This window comes from Electrophorus electricus, chromosome 10 (assembly GCF_041902795.1).
Source record: "Electrophorus electricus isolate QZ-2024a chromosome 10, ASM4190279v1, whole genome shotgun sequence".
Classification (NCBI taxonomy): domain Eukaryota; kingdom Metazoa; phylum Chordata; class Actinopteri; order Gymnotiformes; family Gymnotidae; genus Electrophorus; species Electrophorus electricus.
Genome location: NC_137506.1, coordinates 19485979 through 19513709, shown reverse-complemented (window position 1 = coordinate 19513709; position 27731 = coordinate 19485979). Strand labels below are relative to the sequence as shown.

Here is a 27731-nt window from a genome sequence, read left to right as displayed (position 1 = left end):
AGAGGGGGAGAGCGAGGGAGGGGGGGTGAGGGAGGGGGAGAGAGGGGGAGAGCGAGGGAGGGGGGGTGAGGGAGGGGGAGAGCGAGGGAGGGGGAGAGCGAGGGAGGGAGAGGGAGAGCAAGAGAGAGGGGGTGAGGGAGGGGGAGAGCGAGGGAGGGGGAGAGAGGGGGAGCGCGAGGGAGGGGGAGAGAGAGGGGAGAGCGAGCGAGGGGGAGAGCGAGGGAGGGGGAGAGAGAGGGGGAGAGCGAGGGAGGGGGAGAGAGGGGGAGCGAGGGAGGGGGGGTGAGGGAGGGGGGAGAGGGAGGGGGAGAGCGAGCGGGAGAGGGAGGGAGAGAGAGCGAGGGGGCGAGAGAGCGAGAGGGGGGAGAGCGAGCGAGGGAGGGGGAGAGAGAGGGGGAGAGCGAGGGAGGGGGAGAGCGAGGGAGGGGGAGAGGGAGAGAGAGGGGGAGAGAGAGAGAGGGGGAGAGCGAGGGAGGGGGAGAGAGGGGGAGAGCGAGCGAGAGAGGGAGGGAGAGAGAGGGAGGGAGAGAGAGCGAGGGGGAGAGTGAGCGAGAGGGGGAGAGCGAGCGAGGGAGGGGGAGAGAGAGGGGGAGAGCGAGGGAGGGGGAGAGAGAGGGGGAGAGCGAGGGAGAGAGAGAGGGGGAGAGAGAGGGTGAGAGGGAGAGGGGGAGAGCAAGTGAGAGGGGGAGGGGGAGAGAGAGCGAGGGGGAGGGGGAGGGAGGGAGAGGGAGAGCAAGTGAGAGGGGGAGAGTGAGGGGAGAGAGAGTGAGAGAAAGAGGGAGGGAGGGAGAGGGAGGGAGAGGGAAAGGGCGAGAGAAAGGGAGAGGGAGAGAGAGAGAGGGGGAGAGGGAGGGGGGTGAGGGAGGGGGAGAGGGAGGGGGAGAGCGAGCGAGAGAGGGAGGGAGAGAGAGGGAGGGAGAGGGAGAGGGGGAGAGCAAGTGAGAGGGGGAGGGGAGAGAGCGAGGGGGAGAGCGAGGGAGGGAGAGGGAGAGCAAGTGAGAGGGGGAGAGTGAGGGGGAGAGAGAGTGAGAGAAAGAGGGAGGGAGGGAGAGGGCGAGCGAGGGAGGGAGAGGGAAAGGGCGAGAGAAAGGGAGAGGGAGAGAGAGAGAGGGGGAGAGGGAGGGGGGGTGAGGGAGGGGGAGAGGGAGGGGGAGAGCGAGCGAGAGAGGGAGGGCGAGAGAAAGGGAGAGGGAGAGAGAGAGAGGGGGAGAGGGAGGGGGAGGGAGGGAGAGGGCGAGCGAGGGAGGGAGAGGGAAGGGGTGAGGGAGGGGGAGAGCGAGGGAGGGGGAGAGAGGGGGAGCGCGAGGGAGGGGGAGAGAGAGGGGGAGAGCGAGGGGGAGAGCGAGGGAGGGGGAGCGAGGGGGAGAGCGAGGGAGGGGGAGAGAGAGGGGGAGAGCGAGGGAGGGGGAGAGAGGGGGAGAGCGAGGGAGGGGGGGTGAGGGAGGGGGAGAGGGAGGGGGAGAGAGAGAGGGGGAGAGGGGGGGGGAGCGAGGGAGGGAGAGAGAGGGGGGAGATCGGGGGGGAGAGGGAGGGAGAGCGAGGGAGGGGGAGAGCGAGGGAGGGAGAGGGAGAGCAAGAGAGAGGGAGGGAGGGAGAGGGAGAGCAAGAGAGAGGGGGTGAGGGAGGGGGAGCGCGAGGGAGGGGGAGAGAGGGGGAGCGCGAGGGAGGGGGAGAGAGAGGGGGAGGGAGGGGGAGAGAGAGGGGGAGAGCGAGGGAGGGGGAGCGAGGGGGAGAGCGAGGGAGGGGGAGAGAGAGGGGGAGAGCGAGGGAGGGGGGGGTGAGGGAGGGGGAGAGAGGGGGGAGAGCGAGGGAGGGGGGGTGAGGGAGGGGGAGAGCGAGGGAGGGGGAGAGCGAGGGAGGGAGAGGGAGAGCAAGAGAGAGGGGGTGAGGGAGGGGGAGAGCGAGGGAGGGGGAGAGAGGGGGAGCGCGAGGGAGGGGGAGAGAGAGGGGGAGAGCGAGCGAGGGGGAGAGCGAGGGAGGGGGAGAGAGAGGGGGAGAGCGAGGGAGGGGGAGAGAGGGGGAGAGCGAGGGAGGGGGGGTGAGGGAGGGGGAGAGGGAGGGGGAGAGCGAGCGGGAGAGGGAGGGAGAGAGAGCGAGGGGGCGAGAGAGCGAGAGGGGGAGAGCGAGCGAGGGAGGGGGAGAGAGAGGGGGAGAGCGAGGGAGGGGGAGAGCGAGGGAGGGGGAGAGGGAGAGAGAGGGGGAGAGAGAGAGAGGGGGAGAGCGAGGGAGGGGGAGAGAGGGGGAGAGCGAGCGAGAGAGGGAGGGAGAGAGAGGGAGGGAGAGAGAGCGAGGGGGAGAGTGAGCGAGAGGGGGAGAGCGAGCGAGGGAGGGGGAGAGAGAGGGGGAGAGCGAGGGAGGGGGAGAGAGAGGGGGAGAGCGAGGGAGAGAGAGAGGGGGAGAGAGAGGGTGAGAGGGAGAGGGGGAGAGCAAGTGAGAGGGGGAGGGGAGAGAGAGCGAGGGGGCGAGAGAGCGAGAGGGGGAGAGCGAGCGAGGGAGGGGGAGAGAGAGGGGGAGAGCGAGGGAGGGGGAGAGCGAGGGAGGGGGAGAGGGAGAGAGAGGGGGAGAGAGAGAGAGGGGGAGAGCGAGGGAGGGGGAGAGAGGGGGAGAGCGAGCGAGAGAGGGAGGGAGAGAGAGGGAGGGAGAGAGAGCGAGGGGGAGAGTGAGCGAGAGGGGGAGAGCGAGCGAGGGAGGGGGAGAGAGAGGGGGAGAGCGAGGGAGGGGGAGAGAGAGGGGGAGAGCGAGGGAGAGAGAGAGGGGGAGAGAGAGGGTGAGAGGGAGAGGGGGAGAGCAAGTGAGAGGGGGAGGGGGAGAGAGAGCGAGGGGGAGGGGGAGGGAGGGAGAGGGAGAGCAAGTGAGAGGGGGAGAGTGAGGGGGAGAGAGAGTGAGAGAAAGAGGGAGGGAGGGAGAGGGCGAGCGAGGGAGGGAGAGGGAAAGGGCGAGAGAAAGGGAGAGGGAGAGAGAGAGAGGGGAGAGGGAGGGGGGGTGAGGGAGGGGGAGAGGGAGGGGGAGAGAGGGGGAGAGCGAGCGAGAGAGGGAGGGAGAGAGAGGGAGGGAGAGAGAGCGAGGGGGAGAGTGAGCGAGAGGGGGAGAGCGAGCGAGGGAGGGGGAGAGAGAGGGGGAGAGCGAGGGAGGGGGAGAGAGAGGGGGAGAGCGAGGGAGAGAGAGAGGGGGAGAGAGAGGGTGAGAGGGAGAGGGGGAGAGCAAGTGAGAGGGGGAGGGGGAGAGAGAGCGAGGGGGAGGGGGAGGGAGGGAGAGGGAGAGCAAGTGAGAGGGGGAGAGTGAGGGGGAGAGAGAGTGAGAGAAAGAGGGAGGGAGGGAGAGGGCGAGCGAGGGAGGGAGAGGGAAAGGGCGAGAGAAAGGGAGAGGGAGAGAGAGAGAGGGGGAGAGGGAGGGGGGGTGAGGGAGGGGGAGAGGGAGGGGGAGAGCGAGCGAGAGAGGGGGTGAGGGAGGGGGAGCGCGAGGGAGGGGGAGAGAGGGGGAGCGCGAGGGAGGGGGAGAGAGAGGGGGAGGGAGGGGGAGAGAGAGGGGGAGAGCGAGGGAGGGGGAGCGAGGGGGAGAGCGAGGGAGGGGGAGAGAGAGGGGGGAGAGCGAGGGAGGGGGGGTGAGGGAGGGGGAGAGAGGGGGAGAGCGAGGGAGGGGGGGTGAGGGAGGGGGAGAGCGAGGGAGGGGGAGAGCGAGGGAGGGAGAGGGAGAGCAAGAGAGAGGGGGTGAGGGAGGGGGAGAGCGAGGGAGGGGGAGAGAGGGGGAGCGCGAGGGAGGGGGAGAGAGAGGGGGAGAGCGAGCGAGGGGGAGAGCGAGGGAGGGGGAGAGAGAGGGGGAGAGCGAGGGAGGGGGAGAGAGGGGGAGAGCGAGGGAGGGGGGGTGAGGGAGGGGGAGAGGGAGGGGGAGAGCGAGCGGGAGAGGGAGGGAGAGAGAGCGAGGGGGCGAGAGAGCGAGAGGGGGAGAGCGAGCGAGGGAGGGGGAGAGAGAGGGGGAGAGCGAGGGAGGGGGAGAGCGAGGGAGGGGGAGAGGGAGAGAGAGGGGGAGAGAGAGAGAGGGGGAGAGCGAGGGAGGGGGAGAGAGGGGGAGAGCGAGCGAGAGAGGGAGGGAGAGAGAGGGAGGGAGAGAGAGCGAGGGGGAGAGTGAGCGAGAGGGGGAGAGCGAGCGAGGGAGGGGGAGAGAGAGGGGGAGAGCGAGGGAGGGGGAGAGAGAGGGGGAGAGCGAGGGAGAGAGAGAGGGGGAGAGAGAGGGTGAGAGGGAGAGGGGGAGAGCAAGTGAGAGGGGGAGGGGGAGAGAGAGCGAGGGGGAGGGGGAGGGAGGGAGAGGGAGAGCAAGTGAGAGGGGGAGAGTGAGGGGGAGAGAGAGTGAGAGAAAGAGGGAGGGAGGGAGAGGGCGAGCGAGGGAGGGAGAGGGAAAGGGCGAGAGAAAGGGAGAGGGAGAGAGAGAGAGGGGGAGAGGGAGGGGGGGTGAGGGAGGGGGAGAGGGAGGGGGAGAGCGAGCGAGAGAGGGAGGGAGAGAGAGGGAGGGAGAGGGAGAGGGGGAGAGCAAGTGAGAGGGGGAGGGGGAGAGAGCGAGGGGGAGAGCGAGGGAGGGAGAGGGAGAGCAAGTGAGAGGGGGAGAGTGAGGGGGAGAGAGAGTGAGAGAAAGAGGGAGGGAGGGAGAGGGCGAGCGAGGGAGGGAGAGGGAAAGGGCGAGAGAAAGGGAGAGGGAGAGAGAGAGAGGGGGAGAGGGAGGGGGGGTGAGGGAGGGGGAGAGGGAGGGGGAGAGCGAGCGAGAGAGGGAGGGCGAGAGAAAGGGAGAGGGAGAGAGAGAGAGGGGGAGAGGGAGGGGGAGGGAGGGAGAGGGCGAGCGAGGGAGGGAGAGGGAAAGGGCGAGAGAAAGGGAGAGGGAGAGAGAGAGAGGGGGAGAGGGAGGGGGAGAGGGAGGGGGAGAGCGAGCGAGAGAGGGAGGGAGAGAGAGGGAGGGAGAGGGAGAGGGGGAGAGCAAGTGAGAGGGGGAGGGGGAGAGAGAGCGAGGGGGAGAGCGAGGGAGGGAGAGGGAGAGCAAGTGAGAGGGGGAGAGTGAGGGGGAGAGAGAGTGAGAGAAAGAGGGAGGGAGGGAGAGGGCGAGCGAGGGAGGGAGAGGGAAAGGGCGAGAGAAAGGGAGAGGGAGAGAGAGAGAGGGGGAGAGGGAGGGGGGGTGAGGGAGGGGGAGAGGGAGGGGGAGAGCGAGCGAGAGAGGGAGGGCGAGAGAAAGGGAGAGGGAGAGAGAGAGAGGGGGAGAGGGAGGGGGGGTGAGGGAGGGGGAGAGCGAGCGAGAGAGGGAGGGAGAGAGAGGGAGGGAGAGGGAGAGGGGGAGAGCAAGTGAGAGGGGGAGGGGGAGAGAGAGCGAGGGGGAGAGCGAGGGAGGGAGAGGGAGAGCAAGTGAGAGGGGGAGAGTGAGGGGGAGAGAGAGTGAGAGAAAGAGGGAGGGAGGGAGAGGGCGAGCGAGGGAGGGAGAGGGAAAGGGCGAGAGAAAGGGAGAGGGAGAGAGAGAGAGGGGGAGAGGGAGGGGGAGGGAGGGAGAGGGCGAGCGAGGGAGGGAGAGGGAAAGGGCGAGAGAAAGGGAGAGGGAGAGAGAGAGAGGGGGAGAGGGAGGGGGGGTGAGGGAGGGGGAGAGGGAGGGGGAGAGCGAGCGAGAGAGGGAGGGAGAGAGAGGGAGGGAGAGGGAGAGGGGGAGAGCAAGTGAGAGGGGGAGGGGGAGAGAGAGCGAGGGGGAGAGCGAGGGAGGGAGAGGGAGAGCAAGTGAGAGGGGGAGAGTGAGGGGGAGAGAGAGTGAGAGAAAGAGGGAGGGAGGGAGAGGGCGAGCGAGGGAGGGAGAGGGAAAGGGGGAGAGCGAGGGAGGGAGAGGGAGAGCAAGTGAGAGGGGGAGAGTGAGGGGGAGAGAGAGTGAGAGAAAGAGGGAGGGAGGGAGAGGGCGAGCGAGGGAGGGAGAGGGAAAGGGAGAGGGAGAGAGAGAGAGGGGGAGAGGGAGGGGGGGTGAGGGAGGGGGAGAGGGAGGGGGAGAGCGAGCGAGAGAGGGAGGGAGAGAGAGGGAGGGAGAGGGGGAGAGCAAGTGAGAGGGGGAGGGGGAGAGAGAGCGAGGGGGAGAGCGAGGGAGGGAGAGGGAGAGCAAGTGAGAGGGGGAGAGTGAGGGGGAGAGAGAGTGAGAGAAAGAGGGAGGGAGGGAGAGGGCGAGCGAGGGAGGGAGAGGGAAAGGGCGAGAGAAAGGGAGAGGGAGAGAGAGAGAGGGGGAGAGGGAGGGGGGGTGAGGGAGAGGGAGGGGGGAGAGCGAGCGAGAGAGGGAGGGAGAGAGAGGGAGGGAGAGAGAGCGAGGGGGCGAGAGGGCGAGAGGGGGAGAGCGAGCGAGGGAGGGGGAGAGAGAGGGGGAGAGCGAGGGAGGGGGAGAGCGAGGGAGGGGGAGAGGGAGAGAGAGGGGGAGAGAGAGAGAGGGGGAGAGCGAGGGAGGGGGAGAGAGGGGGAGAGCGAGCGAGAGAGGGAGGGAGAGAGAGGGAGGGAGAGAGAGCGAGGGGGAGAGTGAGCGAGAGGGGGAGAGCGAGCGAGGGAGGGGGAGAGAGAGGGGGAGAGCGAGGGAGGGGGAGAGAGAGGGGGAGAGCGAGGGAGAGAGAGAGGGGGAGAGAGAGGGGGAGAGGGAGAGGGGGAGAGCAAGTGAGAGGGGGAGGGGGAGAGAGAGCGAGGGGGAGAGCGAGGGAGGGAGAGGGAGAGAGAGGGAGGGAGAGAGAGCGAGGGGGCGAGAGGGCGAGAGGGGGAGAGCGAGCGAGGGAGGGGGAGAGAGAGGGGGAGAGCGAGGGAGGGGGAGAGCGAGGGAGGGGGAGAGGGAGAGAGAGGGGGAGAGAGAGAGAGGGGGAGAGCGAGGGAGGGGGAGAGAGGGGGAGAGCGAGCGAGAGAGGGAGGGAGAGAGAGGGAGGGAGAGAGAGCGAGGGGGAGAGTGAGCGAGAGGGGGAGAGCGAGCGAGGGAGGGGGAGAGAGAGGGGGAGAGCGAGGGAGGGGGAGAGAGAGGGGGAGAGCGAGGGAGAGAGAGAGGGGGAGAGAGAGGGGGAGAGGGAGAGGGGGAGAGCAAGTGAGAGGGGGAGGGGGAGAGAGAGCGAGGGGGAGAGCGAGGGAGGGAGAGGGAGAGCGAGGGAGGGAGAGGGAAAGGGCGAGAGAAAGGGAGAGGGAGAGAGAGAGAGGGGGAGAGCGAGCGAGGGAGGGGGAGAGAGGGGGAGGGAGAGGGAGGGAGAGAGCAAGAGAAAGGGAGAAGGGGGAGAGAGGGGGAGGGAGAGGGAGGGAGAGAGCAAGAGAAAGGGAGAAGGGGGAGAGAGGGGGAGGGAGAGGGAGGGAGAGAGCAAGAGAAAGGGAGAAGGAGAGGGAGGGAGAGAGTTGTTGTGTTTTTTTTTGTTTGTTTTTTTTTTATCACCACCATTCTTATCCTTAGAGCCTGCTCACCTACTTTCTCCCTTATGTGGGGCTCATTTTTCCTGTCTTAAGGCTGTGGTCATTTCGCAGCTTGCCCAATCTCTCGACACTTTACTTCTGGCTGATTATGGTTGCATAGCCAAATTGTTTATAAACCAAGCTTGTTTAGTATTGGCTGGTATGTTCACTACTTATTCTGCTGCTTATTGTATATATTGTTTAATATTGTAGTGTCTGTTGTCGGCCAGAGGAGGATGGGCCCCGCCCCCCTTTGAGTCTTGGTTTCTTCCTCATGCTCTGGGCAGTTTTTCCTTGCCACTGTCGCCCTTGGCCTGCTCACTGGGGGCTTGGACTCAGAGATGTGTAAAGCTGCTTTGTGACAACAACTGTTGTAAAAAGTGCCATATAAATAAATTTGACTTCACTTTGACTATTAGCTACTCTGGGTGCACTTGTAAACCACCAGTCCACCAGATATCAGTTTAATTTACCATAAATAATAAATGTGGAGGTGTGATGTGGGGGGAGGGGGAGGGGCTCGAGTAGCTGCAGTTCACCTGGACGTTGTGTTGGTCTTCTCTATGTTCAGCCTTGTCTTTGCGTAATTCAGCATGCTTCTCGCTGCATTTTGGTGCAGCGTGCAACAGCGTTGTGTTTGTGTGTCTTATGGATTGAAGCATAAAACAAAGGCACTCTCTGTTTCCAGGGGCACCTCGCGATCCCCGAGCTCGCAGTACATCACGGCGGGGGCCCATCTCCCCTCGCATTGACTTTTTTATGTTCTGTCTCAGTGGCTGCAGCTGCTTTTGCCCATTTCCCTGCCAGTCGTTTTAGGCTTCATTTCCCCCTCTAATGAAGATTTAGAGGCGCCGGCGGTGCAGTGTGAGAGCAGCACTCGGGACGCGCCACGGATGCAGTGGGGAGAATTACAACGGGGAGGGAGGCATGTCAAATGAGAGAAGGAGCTAAGACACAGGGCTGAGGAAGTGCGGCGAGGGGGTGGGGGGTGGGGTGGGGGGGCAGGTGAGCCGACTGTGGGCTGAGAGGATCGGAAAGGGATTTTAATTGTTTATTTCTTTCTTTATTTTTGGCTCACAGCAGTCTCTATAATGTCATCCCCCAGTCTGCTCTGCTGTAGTAAAGGCTGTGGTGCCAGCACTAGTTATTCTGATGTTGTTTTATTCTTGTGTAAAATCTCCTAAGGCACTTCGCTAAAGGTCTAGCAGTAACGAATGACATTCTGGTTTAAAAGAGGATGGCCACAGTGACCTTGTCTTCGTTATGGATGAGGGGGACACTGCTGTGCTCTCTCTCTCTCTCTCTCTCTCTCTCTCTCTCTCGCTCTCTTTCTCACACCCACACATACCCAAGCACACACATGCATGAGTGTGTGCCCGCACTTACACACACACATACACACACACAGGTACATCCTCACCTCCTGCGTGAGCAGCTGTTGACTTAATGGGTTCATCTCTCCCTTAACCTGCCCCCACGCACCAACCAGAGCACCAAGAACTGGAGGGCGGCGGTGGACCTGACGGGCAGACTGCTGACGGCCCACGGCCAGGGCTACGGCAAGAGCGGCCAGGCCAGCAACCACACCAGCGACTCCTTGCAGGTGAGCACTGCGCTGGAGGTGGGGTGCTAGGTTTACCTGCCTGGGTTACACAGTCTCAGCGTAACAGCCACACCACTGCCTGCATGGCACAGGCAGAAAGGGAGCACTTGACTGCGAGCTCAGGGGGTGATGTCTGGTGCCACAAACAGAGGGTTCATTAACGTCAAGCACAGTTGGGGTTCGTGTAGTTAATTGCCATTGGATAGTGTTGTGGATATGTAACTGAGAATGAATTACAGTGCTTACCAGTGCTTCTATTATCGCTTTTCTAAACCTTACACTGTATTCTAGCTTGGTTTTGTTTATGGAGCTTATTACTGATAACAGCCATAATGCTACTCTCTTTGAAGTGCTGTGTTGTGCCCATTTGAAAAATATGTTGGCACCTTAGTTAAAAGTTTGTGCTGTTTTGGCACTGTCTTACTGCGCAGGGCATTTGGGCTCCACCCACACCCTGGCTATACGAATGTGCCAGCTTCCCATTGGCTACCACATCAGGTGCATCAAAGCGCTACGCTCCTCTGATGTACCATCCTCCGGTGGCACATGCGTGCATACATTACATTCCACTGCCTCTCCCTTTGTTAATGCAAAACCACTGACTTGCATTATAAAAGTTCTAGCCCTGTAGGCTATACAAACCACTTTAGGGTAATGAGTCAGATTAGTCCTTAGATACTCCTAACTGACTCACCGTTTCACTGTGTTATGGGGTTTTTTGCTGGTTTTGGGATGTAAAAAGATTTTTTTTAAAATGCTGGAACTGCAGAATTCGCTCTACATTCAGAAAAGTGCCCCATCTGCGGAATTCTACAAATGTTTACTGGACGTCGTTACTAACTAGTGAAGTGTGCATGGGTTCTAATCTGTGGCTGGCCTCCTTCTCGCAGCTGTGGTTCGTACGACTGGCTCTGCTGGTCAAATTGACCCTGTTCCAGAACGCAGAGCTGGAGTTTGAACCCTTTGGCAATCTGGACCAGCCGGACCTGTACTACGAGTTCTACCCTGCAGTGTACCCAGGAAGACGAGGTAACTGCTTAGCAACTCGCCAGTCTGTTTGAATCTCCAAAATAAAAGTCTATTTATTCAAAATTGGAAGTTATATTAGATATATATTGCAAATGCTGGTCTATTCAGACAAAATGTACCCCCCACTGATCTATAATATAGAACTTTATATTATAGATCACTGGTACCCACTGACTGGAAGAATGAATTGAGCAATGGGCTCAAGCTGAGGTGCAGTGCAGCCTTTAAAAGCCTCTTTAACATACCGTAGCTAAGGGTGACAGGAACATTAATGGAGTTCTAATGTGATAGAAGCTAGGCATGTTAGACCGTATTAAAAAAAAAACAAAACAGTAATAGAGGAACACAAACTCCAGCTTGGTCCCTGCCATAGGCCATTTAGGCTCTTTGAGGGTTAGTGTTTGTCTTTTCTGCTTGAGTTGCATGTCAATTACAAGGGATACAGACATTCCAGTCAAAAATAACAATTTCACATGTGACTTTTCTTTGAAATATAAAGAACCTAATTATATTTCTAAGTGTGAAAAGACCTCATATCTGTCAACAAGTGTAGTCATATTCAAAAAGTATATTTTGAATGTGCAGAAACTCCATTTTAAGATCATACAGCTTATTGGGGCAAACTTGGGCTATTTAGTGCTTTTTTTTTTAAGCCGTCAAAAGGCTTGAGATGTTCCAGGCAGAGAGAGACCCTGGCCACCTCAGCACAAGGCTGTGCGTCTGAGTCCTCTAAAGAGGCTAAGTAATCAGTGTGGGCATTAAAGCTGGCTGTGTCTCGGCCGGCACCCATTCCACCCCTGCACGCTGCCTCAGGCACTCTCCACATATCAAAGAGTTATCTGATCAAAGGCAGCACCGAGGTCATAGGTACACGCCTCACCTGGATGGACAAGTTAAAGGGAAAAAAAAAAAAGAAAATGTGAAAAATGGGAGAAAAAGAGAGGTGAATGATGGATGATTGTGTGTGTGTTCAGGCTCCATGGTGCCGTTCTCCATGCGAGTGCTGCACGCTGAGCTGCCTCAGTACTTAAACAAGCCCCAGGAGTCCTTGGACCGCCTGCACAGCATGAGGAGCGTCTGTCAGAAAGTGAGTCCTGCCCACTCACCAGCCCAGAACGTTCCGCCAGCCTGCCTGTCCCGCCTGTCTCTGCTGTGCTCGTGCACACGCTTGGCCTTGTCTGAGGCTCTGCAACTCTGCCTCTCTGCGGACAGATCCTGGCTAACCTGGAGGAGGGCCTTGCGGAGGACGGGAGCACGATGACCCTCGCGCAGGAGAACAGGCAAGGTACCGCGCTCCAAGCAGTGCTCCATCAGCTCCTGCAAAGGCTTCTGCAACAGATGATGATGATGATGATGATGATGATGAGATTACACTGGTTTATGAGAATTACGTACGAGTTAGAACATTCAGCCTTTCAGTTATTGGTTCACTGCTCCACTAGAATATTTAATTGGTTACAGAACTATTGCAAATTTGAAGGTTTTAAATTTTGTATGCATATATGAGCAATAAAATTTGTTTATCATGAATAACTAATGATTTAAAAATGCGCAAATATATGCATATAATTGTAAAATTGCCTGCAGTTTCAGTGAAATAGCACAGGGGGCTTGGTATGTGGAGGTCACAGAATATTTGAAAATGTAATCATTTAAATCTTTTCCCATTAAAGGGGTAATCTGCATATCTCTAATGACATTTTGATATTGCAGATTGTACAATTCTCCAAACACCTACTGTAGTTTTTCTAACACTCTTTCCAACACTATTGTTTCTGAAGCTAGCATCATGTTACTACACGGCTCAGTGAAGCTTGAAAACAACTTGGCAATTACAAAATAAATTAGATCTAATAGAATCAGATAATACATTACAAGATTCAATGCCAAAACATTTGAATATACTTATTAGCAAGTGGGCACCATCCGCTGAAATAACAAGGTTGCAGTATGGAGCAGACCGTGCAGACTGGTATTTGATCCTGGTCTGTTTTGGTGTCAGGTGGAAAGTTGACACCTCTATAAATCCTATAATTGCCTCCCATACCCCAAGCTTTGCTCTCAGCTCTGTTGGATGAAGGCGACAGTGTGCGTAGGGCAGGTGGGGGCATGATGCTAGCCCCCAGGCGGAGAGCCAGTACGCCTGATATGGGCAGAATGCTGCTCCATGCCCCCTTTCACAGGCACATGTCTCTGGAGAAGCAGCCAAGTGCTGACAGCCCAGCTGCCTTCCCCTGACTGCTGCCCCCAATGGCAGGGGCCACAGGGCTGGGGGGAACCTGGACTGCTATTCCCCACTGGGGGCCACAGGGATGGGGCAAACCAGGGGCTGCTCGACACTAATGTTGGCCTTTCCCCTGATGACCAACGGTCCTCCACTGAGATTCAGAGGTTAGACAAAAGTGCAAGGCTGAGAGGCTCTTGAGAATACAAGTAGGTCAGTAGGCAAAAGCTCTGAGTAAAGCATTTAAAAAGAACATATGCTTACAATGGTTCACATGCACAAGGTGAGGCTGTGGTTTCAAAACACTGCAACACTGTTTATGCTTGTGTAGGATAGAGACCGTGTTAAGAGATCAGCAGTGATCAGACTGTGACTAAACTTGGAACAACACAGTCTGATCTTAAAATTGCTGGTTAGCATACAGCAGTAGTGCTCCAGATTAGGAAGGCTTCTGTAAACATGCTTTTGCTATCTGCCCTCTGAAGCGAAAAGTTTTGACTTCCAGCAACTGGCAGCATAACAGCCATCTTTATTATTGGTCACTTTAATAAATTCGATATTATATTCTATTGGGTTGTTTTTAATTCATTTACATGCTTGGAACTGTCATAAAAAGCGTACAAATGTTTGTGTTTTAACCACTAGTCGAATTTCTCATGCAAAAAGGCACAGCTGTGCACACTGAGGAGCACAGATTCCATCACTATCCATTGCTTATTAGAAGTGTGATCGCCGTTTTACGTCGCACTGCTTGCTTGCTTTTTCATATTTTGCTACAGCAAACAGAAGCAACGAAGCTTCTTGGCCTCCCCCCCCCCCTCTCTTTTGCCCCACCTCCTATTCACCGCATTCCACTGCTGTGTAGTCCCTCTTCATTTCTGAGCGGACACCAGATGCACTCTAGCTCTGCTGTGGCTCACAAGAACTCCCTCCCCTGCTCCCTTTTGATGAGTGCAAACAAAAACACACACACACACACACACACACACACACACACACACTATGAGAAGACGCCAGCTAAGTCACAGGGCCTACAGTAAGCCGGAGGGAAAAATCATCATGGTGTCTTTTCCTACTTTCCCATAATTCCCTTTTGCGTGCACATAATTGATGGCTTGAAAAGGATGGGGGGGGAGGGGTGGACGCTGCAACTGGCTATTCCTGTCCTTTGCTCAGCTCTCTCCCTCTCTCCCTCCTTCTCTCTCTCTCTCTCTCTCTCTCTCTCTCTCGCTCAGCCTCTGTTCAGCTTTGGAGGTCACGTCTGAGCCGGGTGATGTACTCCATGGCTAACTGTCTGCTGATGATGAAGGTACGTGGGCGGGGCTGAGGAGGCGCTGCAGGCATGCCATTGCCGTAGTTTCACTCATACACGCGCCACTGGCTGGCAAACTGGCAGCACGGCACAGGACGAAAGCTTGTGGAGACATGAACAAAACGCAGTGCGCTACAGGCGTGATCAAAAAATTAACATTTGCTCACGGTTTATTTTTGTTTTGTTTTGTAACTGCTTCAAAACTACTATTAATAAGTGCAGTATGTGAATTGTAATGTTTCATTTAAATCAATTTCAATATCTGTAATCGTCATGAAATTTGCAGATGTTCGTGTTTGATCCTTCATAGGCTCACAGTTGTGCATACTAAGGAGCAAAGATTCCATCACTATAAATTTCTTATCAAAAGTGCAAGCTTTGCTTTTTCTCTCATATGCTTTTTCATCTTTTACCAAAGCAAATTTCATCTTAACATGGTTTATGCTTGATTTTTGTTTCCTTTTTTTCCGGATATTCTGAGGTCCCTATCTGAGGCTTGACCAGTTCAGATTTCCCTTTCACACGTGTGGAAACTCTTAGGTCCTGGCTCATTGATGGGTTTCAATTTCTCCTTCAGGAGAGGGGGGGGGCTGGGCCAGCAGGTCTGAGCTAAATCCAGGCGTGCGCCGCTGGACCCTCTCTCCCCCCTCTCGGCGCTTTAATAAAAGAGCGAGGCGCTCTGTTTGTTTGCGTGACCCGTCTGACCGCTAGCAATGGCCCAGCGTCTAGACATGAGCTTTCCATAGGATATTGGATCAGAAGCAGGGGCATTTGCTCAACCCACGATCCCGTCCTGCCAATCCGGCGGCATGGTCCCACTCGGAAGGGCCCCGCGTTAGCTAGCTCGTTTTTAGCCAGAGAAAGGTCAACAAAGCAGCATCCTACCTTTATTTGTTTGTAAGAGCTGGAGGTGCAAATTATGCCTAGGATGTATTCTTTTGTCAGGAGGAGAGTGGGCAAAGTCGAATGCAGTGGTGCGGTGCCATCTGCTGGTCTGCTGGCTTTCTACACCACAAATTATTGCACTTAAAACTTGGTGCCTCATAGACCGCGCATGCGTCTATTTCAAATTCATATCGGATTGAATGGAAATGTTGCAACTTTCACTCTTTCCATTCATTCTCTCCGTTCCATGTACAGCCAAAATTTTCATCATGTTCTCCTCTTCTCTGCATGCCATCGTCTGCCCACCCCATATTCTCTCTCACACCCAGGACTACGTACTGGCCGTTGCAACGTACCACTCCATCATCCAGTACGAGCCGCAGCAGAGCGTGCAGCTGCTCAGTGGAATAGGACGGATTTTTCTTCAGGTAAGACCAGATTGCATTCTTCCCACTGAAATGTCTTACTGGTTATTTCTGATGTATTTTTATTTTTTTTTACAATAACAATGGATTTAGAGACAGAAAAAGACACTACCTGTTTGCTGTAGGTTGCAGTGCTTTGATTTTCACCTTCTGTTCAGTTTGTTCTATTGTGTAATCTCTATATGAAGATGATTGCTCAAGCCTGTCCTCCATGTGTGAATTAGGACTGTCTGCAGTTTAGAGACACTTAACGGATCTGCGCACACTGTGTTTTTGGTTATAAGATCGGCGACATCAAAACTGCAGAGAAGTATTTCCAAGAAGTGGACAAGGCCTGTCAGGAAAAGGGGCCAGCGCAGGACACAGCTGTTTTAATGAACAGGTGAGACTGCGGAACAGGTTTCTGTATCAGCCAACTCAATTCATATGGCTTTTTGTATTTTTAACAATGAAGTGTATTTTTGTTAATAACTGGCTCTTTCTTTCCTTTTTAAGGGCATTTGTTTACCTCAGCCAGAATAATTATGGCGAAGCTCACACATGTTTTTTGAACATACTGAAAATTGATCCCAAGAATCCTGTGGTAAACACGTAGTCCATTTTCTGTTATCAGCCCAGGCACATTTTTGAGAAGTTCAGATTGGTTTAATGTCTCTTTTTTAATATACTATATACATTATAATATACTTGTTGTCTTTAGTTTAAAGCACGAGACACCGTATGCTACAAGTTTTGTTTCAATTCCATTCTTAATTCTCCAGGCAAACAACAATGCCGCTGTGTGCTTGCTTTACTTGGGCCGCCTGAAGGAGTCCCTGGGCCAGCTGGAGAGCCTGGTGCAGCAGGACCCAGTGCTGTACCTGCATGAGAGTGTCCTTTTCAACCTAACCACCATGTATGAGCTGGAGTCATCGCGTAGCACCCAGAAGAAGCAGGCGCTGCTAGAGGCGGTGGCGTGCCGTGAGGGTGACAGCTTCAACACGCAGTGCCTCAAACTGCTCTGAGGGGGTAGGGCCTGGGACTCCATAGCCTAACGAGGAGGGCATTAGGTCGACACCTGGGCCTGGCTGCGTGCCAACATCCAGCTCCAGATGTAGTTATGAGTGCTTTAATAAGACTAAGTTAGAAATGCCACCAGTCCATTGCATTTGCAGAAGAAGCAGAATGTTATTGCGTGACCAAAACCAAAGCTGACCTGAAAAGACCTGTCTGCACAAAATGTAAATATTTTAGCAATACTTGCAGGCAAAGGGGATAGAATTGCAGTTTAAATGGCATATAGCATTACAGCAATCAATCAGTCTGTCCCCCCGAAGTTAAAATCACCTAAACTGCTGGTGCATTCTCAGTGAAACTCTTATGATGCTCTTCATGCTACATCACCTTTCAGACACTCCTTCCTGGCTCTCCGCCTTTTATTTTTGTAGCATTTTTACAGTAACCAGAGATTGCAGCCAATGTACCATCTATGTCAAGTTTTAATATGTACTTTCCTCCCCCTGTTCCTTTAACATGCATTATGAAAAGGATTTTGTACAGTTATTTACATGGTGTGTTGTGTTCTGTACATTTCTGGATACTACAAAAGAAACTCTTAATTACTCTTAATAAACTTTGATTATAAGGGACTGCATTTATGCATCTCCACCTTAGCTAATCAGTTAGTAAACCAACAGAGTGCATTTGTATGTGTTAACATTACTGTATTGTAAGCCACCTGAAACCATGCACACAAAGCAGCAGTTCCAAATCACAGTGAAGCATATCATTCACACATTACCACCTAAACTAAGATGGACGTTCATGCCAGAATAGAAAGTAATTTGTTCATTTTTATTTGTGTTAACAGATCAAAACAGTAAAACTATGTTGAAACAGGTGTGTAGATATCTAATCTACACCTCACTCTCCGTGTTTATCAAGTCTGTCTCATTGTTATGCTAAAGCAATTTTTATCCTTAATAATTATATTAATTATGACTACTGCATAGGTCAGTATGAACCAGTTATCAATATCCAGTCTTGTAATGTTGTAAAATTCCAGGCAATATGTATATTGTTGAAGGATCTGCAGTAATGTCATAGTTCTAATATGCAATGAACTGATGGCACTATGACATTAATGTCATCAACTTTGGCTCATCTGAGCTGATTCAGGTACTTCTGGCGAACTTCAAAGTCATCAGCTGGACGGTTGTAGGCCTTCCACACTGGCTCTCCAGCAAACAATCTCATCGCTTTAGTGTAATTCTAAAGCAGAAAGGCAAAGTTTTTCTCAGTAACCTGAATGTCTGAACACAGTTTTCACACATTGATTTCTTTTCAGATTGTATCCCTGAGCTCTGAAATTACGTTTTTAAATGCTGTGACTTAAGTTCTTAGAGGACTTACAGTCTCGTCTAGGGTGAATCTGTGGTAAATTCCTGCTGGAAGTGTTATCAAATCCCCCTTTGTCATAGCAATTCGTATCCAGCGGTCATTTTTGTCCCTAACGTCAAAGTATGCTCTTCCCTCTAGGATGTATCGGATTTCATCATCAACATGCAGGTGTTCTTCATAGAACATTTTCAGCTGAAAGAGGGAAGGTGATTCTCTTTACATTAAAACACGTATGTCACCTAATAATGGAGTTGATTTTTTTTTCATGTGAAATTGACATCAGCAGAGTAGTACTGTTGACCTACTTTATCCTCATAATTTGGCAGTTTATCTGGATGGATAGTTATGATGTCCATATAAGTGTAACCTCTATCTTCACATATCTTCTGTAATTCTGGGTCATTTTCATAGATATCGGCATTTAACTGAAAGAAAGAAACAATGATGATTATTTATTTGCCGTTCAGTATCACCTTAGCTAGCTAGGTTGAGTACCGAACGGATAGCCTACTTTAAATGAATATCTGAATAGTTTGCTGACTGTAATTTTAATTTAGCAGATTTTGAAGTTAGCTGGCCAGCTCGCTGGGTAAAGTTAAATTCTCTCAGTCCATTTTACGATTAGACTTTGTACGTTGACGCCAGTTCTATCAAGAAAGTGGCCAGCTAGGATGCGCCAGCTGGTCTGAAAGGGGTTAAAATAGACGTTTGCCTTCTGTAGTTCTTTTCCATATGACAATTTCTAAATTATATGCAAACTAGCTAGATAGCAACGTCTTGACAGCTTGGTTCAGAATATGCTAACTAGCTAGCGGAACTATGCAGCGTGGTACTTCAGAGAGATTGTCAGAAGACACACTTTACAAACCTGCAGTTCAGTCATTAGGTACTAATTAGCCCACCTCTGCTGCTACAATAATCCAACATATTTTGTTGTATCTAGTCAAGCAGCTAGCTAGTTAAGTAATTAATTGTTGCTAACAATCATAATTATTTTATTTATTTTATTACAGACGCTTCTGTAGGTTAATTCACTTGCTGGCTAACCCAGAGGTATACAGACTCGTTAGCTATAAACGAACCTTTAGATAAAAAACTCCGATTTCCTGTAATCCTTCCAAAGTCACTGGCTGATTTGGTTGTAATTTGTGAGGAAGTCTTTGGTCGTCAGTGCAATCGTCCATTAACCAGGCCTCAATCCGTGGCATGATGAAAACATTCGTGATGACAACAATCCTGCAGAAAGTCTGTAACTTAATTGAATCCTTCCCGGATCCTTCCTAAAAACAAACGTTTTCAAAATAAGTGCCGTGGTGTTTTTGTTGTTTTTGATGATGATGATAATGATGCTTATTTGTTTGTTGAGTGTGGGGATTTTTAGTATCAACAACAAGAACTACAATACTACTACTACTAATTATTATTATTATTATTATTATTATTATTATTATTATTATTATTAGAACATACATATTATGTTACAACAACAACAGCCAAATTATTTCCAAAGGGCGGTTTAAACTTTAGTGTCCTAGCTAGATAGATTGTTTGGCTCCTCTTTGATCTCTGTGCAGTTTATGTGCATCAAAAAGGACATAATTTACAAACATCTCACTGTTCCTTTCTAGCTTTCTTTGCTTTGAAACAAACAACAGAGTTAATGACGTTTGTTTTAAATAGTTAGCACAACTTGATGGTTGTACTGACAAGTACTTCTGACTAGACTTTTATTCTGCCCTCATCGGGAAACTGGACCGAGCACTCGGCTGGCTGGGGGACTTCGTACTGTTTCCATCTTCGAAGTGTATTTGGTGTAGGGAGACATCAAGGTCTGTATGTTAGCAGTTGAATTCGCTGTTGAAAAGTATGTAATGTTGTATTAAATAAAGTAATTTAATGCTTAGTCCAAAAATAACTACGTTGCTTTCAGTTCAAAGAACAAATTAGCTAAATGATTGCTTTGACACCAGTGATTAACCGGTTAGCTAGCTTGCATAAGCTACCTAAGATAGCAAGCTAGCCGAAATGTCTTTTGTAAAATTATTGAGTCGTATCTACGGGTGTAAATAGGTGTGTTCTTGTGTTGATCTTTAGCGTTATGATATCGAACAAGATCCTGTTGGGGGCTTCCTGATATCAACAACCCCATAGCTAGCCAACGTTGCTGCTTATCTTAGCCTAGCTAGCTTATCGCTACCTGTAGTTTCTTGCGACAAGAAAACCCACTAGTTAGGCGCGGTGCTGATCAGGAGCACTGTAGCTCACGCATACCTGGTGAAGCCATTTGAAAATATTGGCTGCACCTTTGAACACGTTAATTTGTTATTAACCTAGTTTTTTAGATTTCAAACTAACAAGCTGTATATCTTATCAGTATACTTGGCTAAGAAGCCAGGTATCTATATAACTAGTTAATACACATTATTAGCTGGTTATTATTAGTATATTTATTACAAGAAATACATGTAAGCCATTGTTCGGTCGGAGACATTTGCTTTGATACGCAGGTTCAAATTATTGTGTTTAGTCCGGCGTTTAGTCTTGCTTATTCTTTTCCAGGTCCAGCGGGGTTGGCCTTTCTATGAGGCTCGAGTCATATCAAAGCACCAATGGCTGACAATGTGGAAAATGTAGTTAATAATGTGGTAAGATTTAATTGGTGTTTTGATTGCTTCATTAATTCTGTTGTTTTTAAATTGCAATGGCAGTATCTTACTTTTAGTTCAATGCTTGTTGATACTACTGGTTGTCAGTTTGAGCTATGTTTGTTGGCACTACATAAACAGTGAAGTTCCAAAAGAACGGGACTATAGTCCTGTCAGTGAAAATAATTTGTCATAGTTACTCCCTTACTTTTATGGTCATTGCAAACATACAGACAGGTGTGGCAAGTAAAGTGGTGATAAAGGAATGAAACAGCTGCAGCATTAGATGCTATAGATACTGTTGGTTTCTGAGGCTGAAGACTTGTTAGAACAAGAATTGTTGTGTTCTGAGATGTACTGAGAATACTGAGATCTGTGAAGTACTTATACAGATAATCTTTGAATGAAAGACATGAATGTAAAAAATAGATGTTACTTGTATCTGAACTTTATGGCATGGCCTTGGGTGAATATTGCACAAGGCCGAAGATCCAGCTATGGCACCTCCAGCGTATACCCCACAGATGTCATGTATCAAAGAGGAGATGGCAATGGCTTTTCCTGAAGTGAACCCTTGTAACATTGTTGTAACTGCAAACTTGCAGCCATAATTGAGAGAGAAGGTTTTAGGGACGCACACCAGATATATTTTAACCTAATGCATATGCATATGATCTTTTCTTTAATTTTATTACAGCAAACCTACATATAGCCACCCATTTTCAATTTTGATGTGAGCAACTGGTCTCATATAGCAGATCTGAACATTTGTATTCAAATATGTAAGATAAAAAAGCACAGCTCAAATCTCAGCATTACTACTTGCTTTTCAAATGTGGTTGGTCCTGTGTGAACTAAGTAGCATTTTCACTATCTCCTGTGCTGCCTGCAAGCAGTCAAATGAAGGGGCAGAGACCAACCGGCACACAAATACCGGGAGGCCCACTGGTCCGGCCCGGGGCGAGGTCGAGCTCAACGGGCAGCCCCCGTCTGCTCGGGCACCCCAGGTGGTCACCGACAGTGAGGAAGATGAGGATGAGGAGCTGACTCTTAAGTATGGGGCCAAGCACGTCATTATGCTCTTCGTCCCCGTTACGCTGTGCATGGTGGTGGTCGTGGCAACTATCAAGTCGGTCAGCTTCTACACACAGAAGGATGGCCAGCAACTGTGAGTGTTTAAAGTCACTTACACAGCTGAATCATCATTTTTATTTGCAGTTTAGGCAGAATGTAGTTTTCTTATAGCAAGAGCATGTGCACAGTTGGGAGCTTAACCCTGTCTTAAATTACAGCTGCAAAATTTGTCAGTATATTTGCAGTTAGCTGTTTAGATTGGATTTCCCTTAATCATTCAGTCATGCATGCAGTTAGGACTCCATTCAGTGTTAACATTGCTAATAAAAGGGAAAATATGCTGGGACACAGCTGATAGTAGTACTTTTGTAAATGGATAGAGCTGCTTCAGAATCACTTAGCAATTTAGAGATACAGAGGCTTGTGTTGCATATATCGGTTAGCTTCAACATGGGAGAGAAATCACTACATAACTGTCCTTCAGTCTCACCCATCCAAAAGACATCATTTAATTGAAACGTGAAAATATAAAAGCACTCTGGCACCTCTACATACTCTGCATTTGTCTACAGTCCTATGCCTGTTGCGTTGCCCCAAATATTCGCTTCTATTATTGACTTACCTTTGATTCTTGAGTTTTGATGTAATTTTGAGGAGCTACCACTAGGAAGAGGAGCAGTCCACTGACTGGAACTGGTTGCATTTAGTTGTAAATTGTGGATTTAATAACTTGAGAATTGCAGAATTGTCTTTTTTATATTTTGCTTTGTTACTTCTGCTTTGTGTACACATTTTAAAGCAATTTTACATTGTGAATGTTTTGCTTGCTGTTACCTGTAGGACTAAAGAGTATCATTTGTGAGCACTATTGAAGGGAATAGCGAAATTAAGCAGGATGTAATAGAATGACCTTTTGGTTATCCCTGCAGCATCTACACGCCCTTCCGAGAGGACACGGACACTGTAGGGCAGCGGGCTATCAACTCCATCCTCAATGCCACCATCATGATCAGTGTTATAGTGGTGATGACGCTCGTCCTCGTACTGCTCTACAAGTACCGCTGCTACAAGGTACAGGCTGCTGGCGAAAGATGATGCTCAACACTTTATTTCCTTATTCCTTGAAAGGAAAGTGGCGGTGCAGATTTATTTGTGTGTAGGTGCCATTTTTCTATGGTGTGAACATATTTACTAAAGTTTGAGGTTTTCCCCAGCATTAGCCTTAATGCTCATCAGTATATATCTGGCTAAGTGCAGCTTACTGACATATTGCTCTTTTAGGTGATCCATGCCTGGTTGTTCCTCTCCTCCCTGCTCCTGCTCTTCTTCTTCTCCTTCATCTACCTCGGGTGAGATCAATTTCTACCAGCCATCATGCGTGCATAACCAACCACACACCCCAGGAACCATTTTACATCATTTTCAAAGCACAGACTGTGTCCTTGCGTGATTTAAACGAATCCCTGCTTCCGTGCACTCTGGCTTACGGTTTAACTGCGACCGGCTTCTCTATGCTGCAGGGAGGTGTTCAAGACGTACAACGTGGCCATGGACTACTTCACGCTGGCGGTGATCGTCTGGAACTTTGGCGTGGTGGGAATGATCTGCATCCACTGGAAGGGCCCGCTGCGTCTGCAGCAGGCCTACCTGATCATGATCAGCGCCCTCATGGCCCTGGTGTTCATCAAGTATCTGCCTGAGTGGACCGCCTGGCTCATCCTGGCCGTCATCTCCGTCTATGGTCAGTAAAGTTCGCTTTCTTGTCTTTGTCTTTCCTGAGATTTGTCAAGCGGGGATAAGCGTGAGATAAGCCAGGATATGTGGTGAGGAAGGATCCCAGGCACCAAACAGGAAGGCCATATTTTTGAGGAGCTGCGAACTGAGCAGAAGAAGTGGAAAGACTTCATCAGACTTCCTTTAAAACCCTTCTTCCTGCTACATGAATTGCACTTTTGTCTTTCCCTTTGTCCTTTGACAGTGCGTAAACTGGGATGGTTATTTTGGGATTTTTTTTATTCTTTGGGTCAGGAATAGAATTACAGATGAGCACAGCTCAGATTTTCCCTCTGTAAACATGAGAAAATGCTTTGTTGCTTTGTTCACGCATTGACCTTTTCCACAAGTTAAAACTGTTCCCTGGGGTTTTAATAAAATGTCTGTGACATGGATTGGGCAAAATACCAAGAGTATCAAGCACCACAGCATCTTTTTCACTCTTTCTAAATGACAATGAGCCACGGCTCTCTCCCCCCCCCCCCCTTTTTTTTTTTTTTTTTTTGGTTGGGATTTCCAGTGTATTTTAGTATTAACTTTGTCATGTCAACATTTCTTTTTATATGTCTGTACATCAGCTGGTTATCCAAAGCTAGGTTTCTAGCATTTAAAATCAGTGCTAGTAATGTAAATGTCATGAAGCTATTCCTGTTACACCAGTTAAACCCAAGCTCATATGTTGTAGCTAACACCCAGGTTGGAGACGATGGCAAACATATACAGGTTTTTTCCGACTTTACCTGGGATGTTGCAATCAAAAATAAACTAAATCCACTCAGCTCTTCTATGCGCCGAGGCTGGGGGCGAAGGTGCTCGTCTATGCTGGCAGCAAGAGTTCCTGTGCTTAGCTTTGACATATAGATATTAGGTCCAGCATTTGCAGGGAAAAACATGGTGCACTTTTGGAAAGGTTGCTCTCAAGCCAGGGGTAGAGTTAGAATTAGAATTAGCATTGGAATTAGACACACCCCTCTTATGACTGATTCCACATCTGATGTAGGAAGGGGCAACAAATCTGAATGGCTTGCTGAATCCCATGTTTTCTGACCTAAGCAGCCCACAAAAAACAAAAGTCTTGGGTTGGTAGGCACTCAAGATACATTTGGGTATGTGCACTGGCACTGCGAAAGTGAGTTTTTCATAATATGTCCTCTTTAAGTACTAGTATCATTACTTTTCCTCATGGCTGCGTTTGCAGTCTAGCTTCCAGCTACGTTTGCATGTCTTGAAGAATGCTACACTTTAAAACCCAGTTCTTCTTAGAGCAGTATATATGACTGTAATTGTCTTCTGTCTCTTCTCTCCTATAGACCTACTGGCTGTGTTGTGCCCTAAAGGCCCCCTTCGCATTCTAGTGGAAATGGCTCAAGAGAGAAATGAGCCCATGTTTCCAGGCCTTATCTACTCTTGTAAGACACTAATCAGAAAATCCATTTCCCACCATGTTTGCTTTTGTCACTTACCCATTATTGGGTTCCATGTCAGTAAAAGTCCTTTGCTTTGGCAGCGACTATGGTGTGGCTGGTTGGCATGGCAGACACCATGGAGACCAGAAATAACTCTGCCCAGGCTGCCCCTCTCCAGGAGAGCCAAGGTGAGTCTCGGCTCTTTCTGCCTCTCAGTTCAAGTTGTCATCCATGTCACCGTTTGCGTGTCTTGGTTATATCTGTTGGCATGACGCACAGACAGCTCATTAACAAAATGTCATGTCCTGCAATTGATATGCCCCCCCCCCACCCCCCCCACTCCGGACTCCTGACTTCCGTTTAATGCATCTCCTTGTATCCTGGAGTTGCTGCAGCACCCACGGCACAGGTGGAGGATGATGCCGGTTTCACATCTGATTGGGTGGGCCAGCAGCAGCAGCAGCTGGGCACGCTGCACTCCACCGAGGAGAGCCGGCGTGAGATCCAGCAGATGCCGTCCACACGTCCGCTGCCACCTGCGGATGACGACGAGGAGAGTGAGTGTCGGGTAGGCCAGGGGTTTCCCCCTCTGGCCCTCTCTGATCTGCAGACAGTCCTTTTTATTGGCCCTCACCACCTCGTGACACACCTTACCCTGGGAATCTAGGGATGCAGAACTCCTAATTACCTGATTCAGGGAGGGGCAGGTCCGGACTGGCTGTCTAATATCCTCAGAGCTGCATCTCACATCTCTTGTGCATGCAATGAATCTCACTATCTCTTCCTTTAGGATTTATCTCAGTGTTTATGAACATGCATGTGTGTTTGCTTGGGCAAGATTATAGAAACTGGTATAATAGATGGCTGGGGTATCATATTATGTGGAAATGACTAAAGTTTAATCTAATGGACCAGGTCCCCGCCCAGTTCTACCCCAGCAAATACTGGGATATAGGAATTTCTCACTAATTACAGCCTGAAATCATGCATAGTTTGCAGTAAGAATGTGTTGTGAGCTGTAACGTGCGCGTGTGTGTGTGTGTGTGTGTGTGTGTGTGTGTGTGTGTGTGTGTGTGTGTGTGTGTGTGTGTTACAGGGGGCGTAAAGCTAGGTCTTGGAGACTTTATCTTCTACAGTATGCTGGTAGGAAAGGCATCAGCCACAGCCAGTGGTGACTGGAACACCACGTTGGCCTGCTTTGTGGCCATTCTCATTGTAAGTGACCAACAGCATCCATCAGTAACTTTAAATCTACTCACACAATGTTGTCTCTAGAAAAACAAAAAAGCTGGGTTAGGCAGTGCATTGGAGTACTACATGGCTTCTTTTTTGATCAAAGGATAGATGGTGTTACTTTTCAGTATTGGTACTTTTGGTGCTTATTGTTGTTGATAGTGTCAGCCCTTGCTGTCTGTGTTTTTTATATTTTCATAAACCCATTTTTATTTCCCGTGTGTGTTTATTTCTGTTCTCCAGGGCTTGTGTCTAACTCTCCTGCTCTTGGCCATCTTTAAGAAGGCCCTCCCCGCTCTCCCCATCTCGATTACTTTTGGCCTGGTCTTCTACTTTGCCACAGATAACCTGGTGCGCCCGTTTATGGACCAGCTAGCTCTGCATCAGTTCTACATATAGCGAAAGGCAGAGGCCTCTGGCCCACACTCAGAGTCCCTGAGCATCAGGGGGAACAGAGGGGGTGGGGGGAGCAGTGCCCTGCCCTGCCCTGCCCTGCCCCGCCCTGCCTCCACTATCATGGATGCGTAGGTCTCAAGCTATTCATTCCTAAGCTGCAAATATGATTTTCATTTCTCATCAAAAGGCCTGTGGGATCAGAGTGCCTCTCTGATGGTCCAGCAGATTGACACTGGTATTTTGATCATGTAGCAATTGTTTGAGGTGAAAACAGTGAAAAGTGGAGAATCTGAAAAAACCCTACAGAGGATCAATCACCAAAAAGTCATATTTACTGTATTAAAGTCCTTTAACTCATGTGAATTAAATGTTTTGTAATAACTGGATGAGGAAGAGCTGCATTACCTTTTTCTTAGTATACTTATTTTTATTCATAATGCCCAGCATTAAATGCTAACTCTGGCTTTGTGTTTTAGAGCCTGATACAGAATCTAGCTATCGTGAACATTCATAATTAAAAATACCTTGCATTAAAGGAAAATTCAAGAAGCACTACTTTTTATTTTGGAAATATGCCTCTAAACTGAGATATAGTGCAACACTCACCCCCATAACCTTCATAACACATACAATAAGACAGCAAAGTAGCTTTTATATACACTCTAATATACAGCTAATGCAGTATTTTCCAACATTTGCACTGTCATTTCCACCTAATGGTAGGACTTGATAAGGAACAGAACACACATAATCTTATATCTTGCTTGAGACTATATTACAGCTCTACTTTTTTTTTCGTGGTTAGTTATGTTACACATATTTAAATAATTTTTCCTGTGTTATGTAGATCACTGGATTAGACAGTGAACCTACAGGTCTGATATTTTTCAACAATCTAATTCATGCCTCCTCCCTCTCAGGGGTAGGAACACTAGGAACAACCTAGTTCAGCCTGAATGCTTGCTAATAACCTCATATTTTCAAGCTATTAGTCTGAATCCATTATTCATTCATAAGTCTGAATTCATTCATAAGTCATGCAACCTGAGTGGTTTGTATCTTAATTTTTTTAAGCGTACAAAATTTTCCTTTAATTCATGTGTAATTGCCTTTCACAAAATGGTTGGTACTAAACAAGGTTTTTCATTGTTTTGTTTGTTCTCTATTATCCTAATTTTTTCTATAGTGTGCCAAGAAATATGGTTTGGAGTGTAATGTAGAACAATTGTATAGTCCAACCATAGTTTATATGGTAAGGCACCACCTACTGACTTAATTCATTTTATTACTGCGTTAAATTAAAAGAAAGTTGCATCCAGACTACTATTTTGTCCTCAAAGAAAGTCTGGGGTGTCATTTTAGAATGTATCATACAGCCTGTACTATCCTCCAGATTTTAACAATGTTCACCAAAGTTTGTTGGGCAGAGTTTGTGTTTTATGTTTTTTTTTTTTCTTGTTTTGCTTTCTTGGTCTTTTCCTTTTGTAGGTAATACCTCCTGATGTTTGTTAATTTCAATGTCCTCTTTTTTTTTCTACGAAAAAGCAGAACCAAATCTTGTTTTTGTAATTGGTTTGTAACCAACGTGAGATATTCTCAAATAAAGGGGAGCTCATTTGAGCAAATTTCTCTCCTGTGTCATCTGCATTAGATTTCCTAAGAAGGGTATATTCAAACTAATCTTCACTGTGAATGTGGAGATGGAATATACTCAGTTCTAATACATGGCATATTTCTTTATAAGCATTCCTGATCTTAAATGTATCAGCATTCATAGAGACTTTTTGTTTGTTGAAGAATGGGCAATATTAGGTTACTTCTGTAACATGCTATAAATTGTAAGTCGTTCTAGATAAGAGCATCTGGAATGCATAAAATGTAAGTTAACTTACATTTGGCAGCAGGTGTGCAGGAGAAATTATCCCTATACAGAAAATG

General features: G+C 49.8%; 3 protein-coding genes across 5 annotated transcripts in view; 2 read left to right on the top strand and 1 right to left on the bottom strand.

The window, feature by feature from the left end:
* The window catches only part of trappc12 (trafficking protein particle complex subunit 12), a 41835-nt gene extending 25315 nt beyond the window's left edge, over positions 1-16520 (top strand). The window contains exons 4-12 of the mRNA XM_027015348.3: positions 8899-9012; positions 9903-10041; positions 11016-11128; positions 11254-11326; positions 13501-13574; positions 14792-14890; positions 15172-15269; positions 15383-15470; positions 15649-16520. Of these exons, the coding sequence (XP_026871149.3) occupies positions 8899-9012; positions 9903-10041; positions 11016-11128; positions 11254-11326; positions 13501-13574; positions 14792-14890; positions 15172-15269; positions 15383-15470; positions 15649-15891 (1041 nt within the window). The 3' untranslated portion in view covers positions 15892-16520. The remainder of the gene's footprint in view (positions 1-8898; positions 9013-9902; positions 10042-11015; positions 11129-11253; positions 11327-13500; positions 13575-14791; positions 14891-15171; positions 15270-15382; positions 15471-15648) is intronic.
* Positions 16521-16705: 185 nt separating this feature from the next.
* adi1 (acireductone dioxygenase 1) lies at positions 16706-18552 on the bottom strand. The gene is made up of 4 exons (XM_027015354.3): positions 18349-18552; positions 17572-17691; positions 17279-17458; positions 16706-17137 (listed from the first exon to the last, which is right to left on the bottom strand). Exons 1-4 carry the CDS (start codon positions 18472-18474, stop codon positions 17027-17029), a joined length of 537 nt encoding a protein of 178 aa, XP_026871155.2. The 5' UTR covers positions 18475-18552; the 3' UTR covers positions 16706-17026.
* A 397-nt stretch (positions 18553-18949) lies between these two features.
* On the top strand, positions 18950-27422 carry psen1 (presenilin 1). Of its 3 annotated transcripts, none has more exons than XM_027015351.3 (11): positions 18950-19095; positions 19826-19911; positions 20808-21079; positions 21915-22056; positions 22267-22334; positions 22506-22726; positions 24069-24167; positions 24266-24352; positions 24551-24721; positions 25261-25379; positions 25641-27422. In XM_027015351.3, the coding sequence occupies exons 2-11, from the start codon at positions 19876-19878 to the stop codon at positions 25794-25796; spliced, it is 1371 nt and encodes a 456-aa protein (XP_026871152.2). In that variant the 5' UTR covers positions 18950-19095; positions 19826-19875; the 3' UTR covers positions 25797-27422. The 3 variants fall into 3 exon arrangements, with proteins under 3 accessions (XP_026871152.2, XP_026871153.2, XP_026871151.2); XM_027015352.3 differs by having other exon boundaries at positions 20805-21079; positions 24560-24721; XM_027015350.3 differs by having other exon boundaries at positions 20805-21079.
* The last annotated feature ends 309 nt before the right edge of the window (positions 27423-27731 follow it).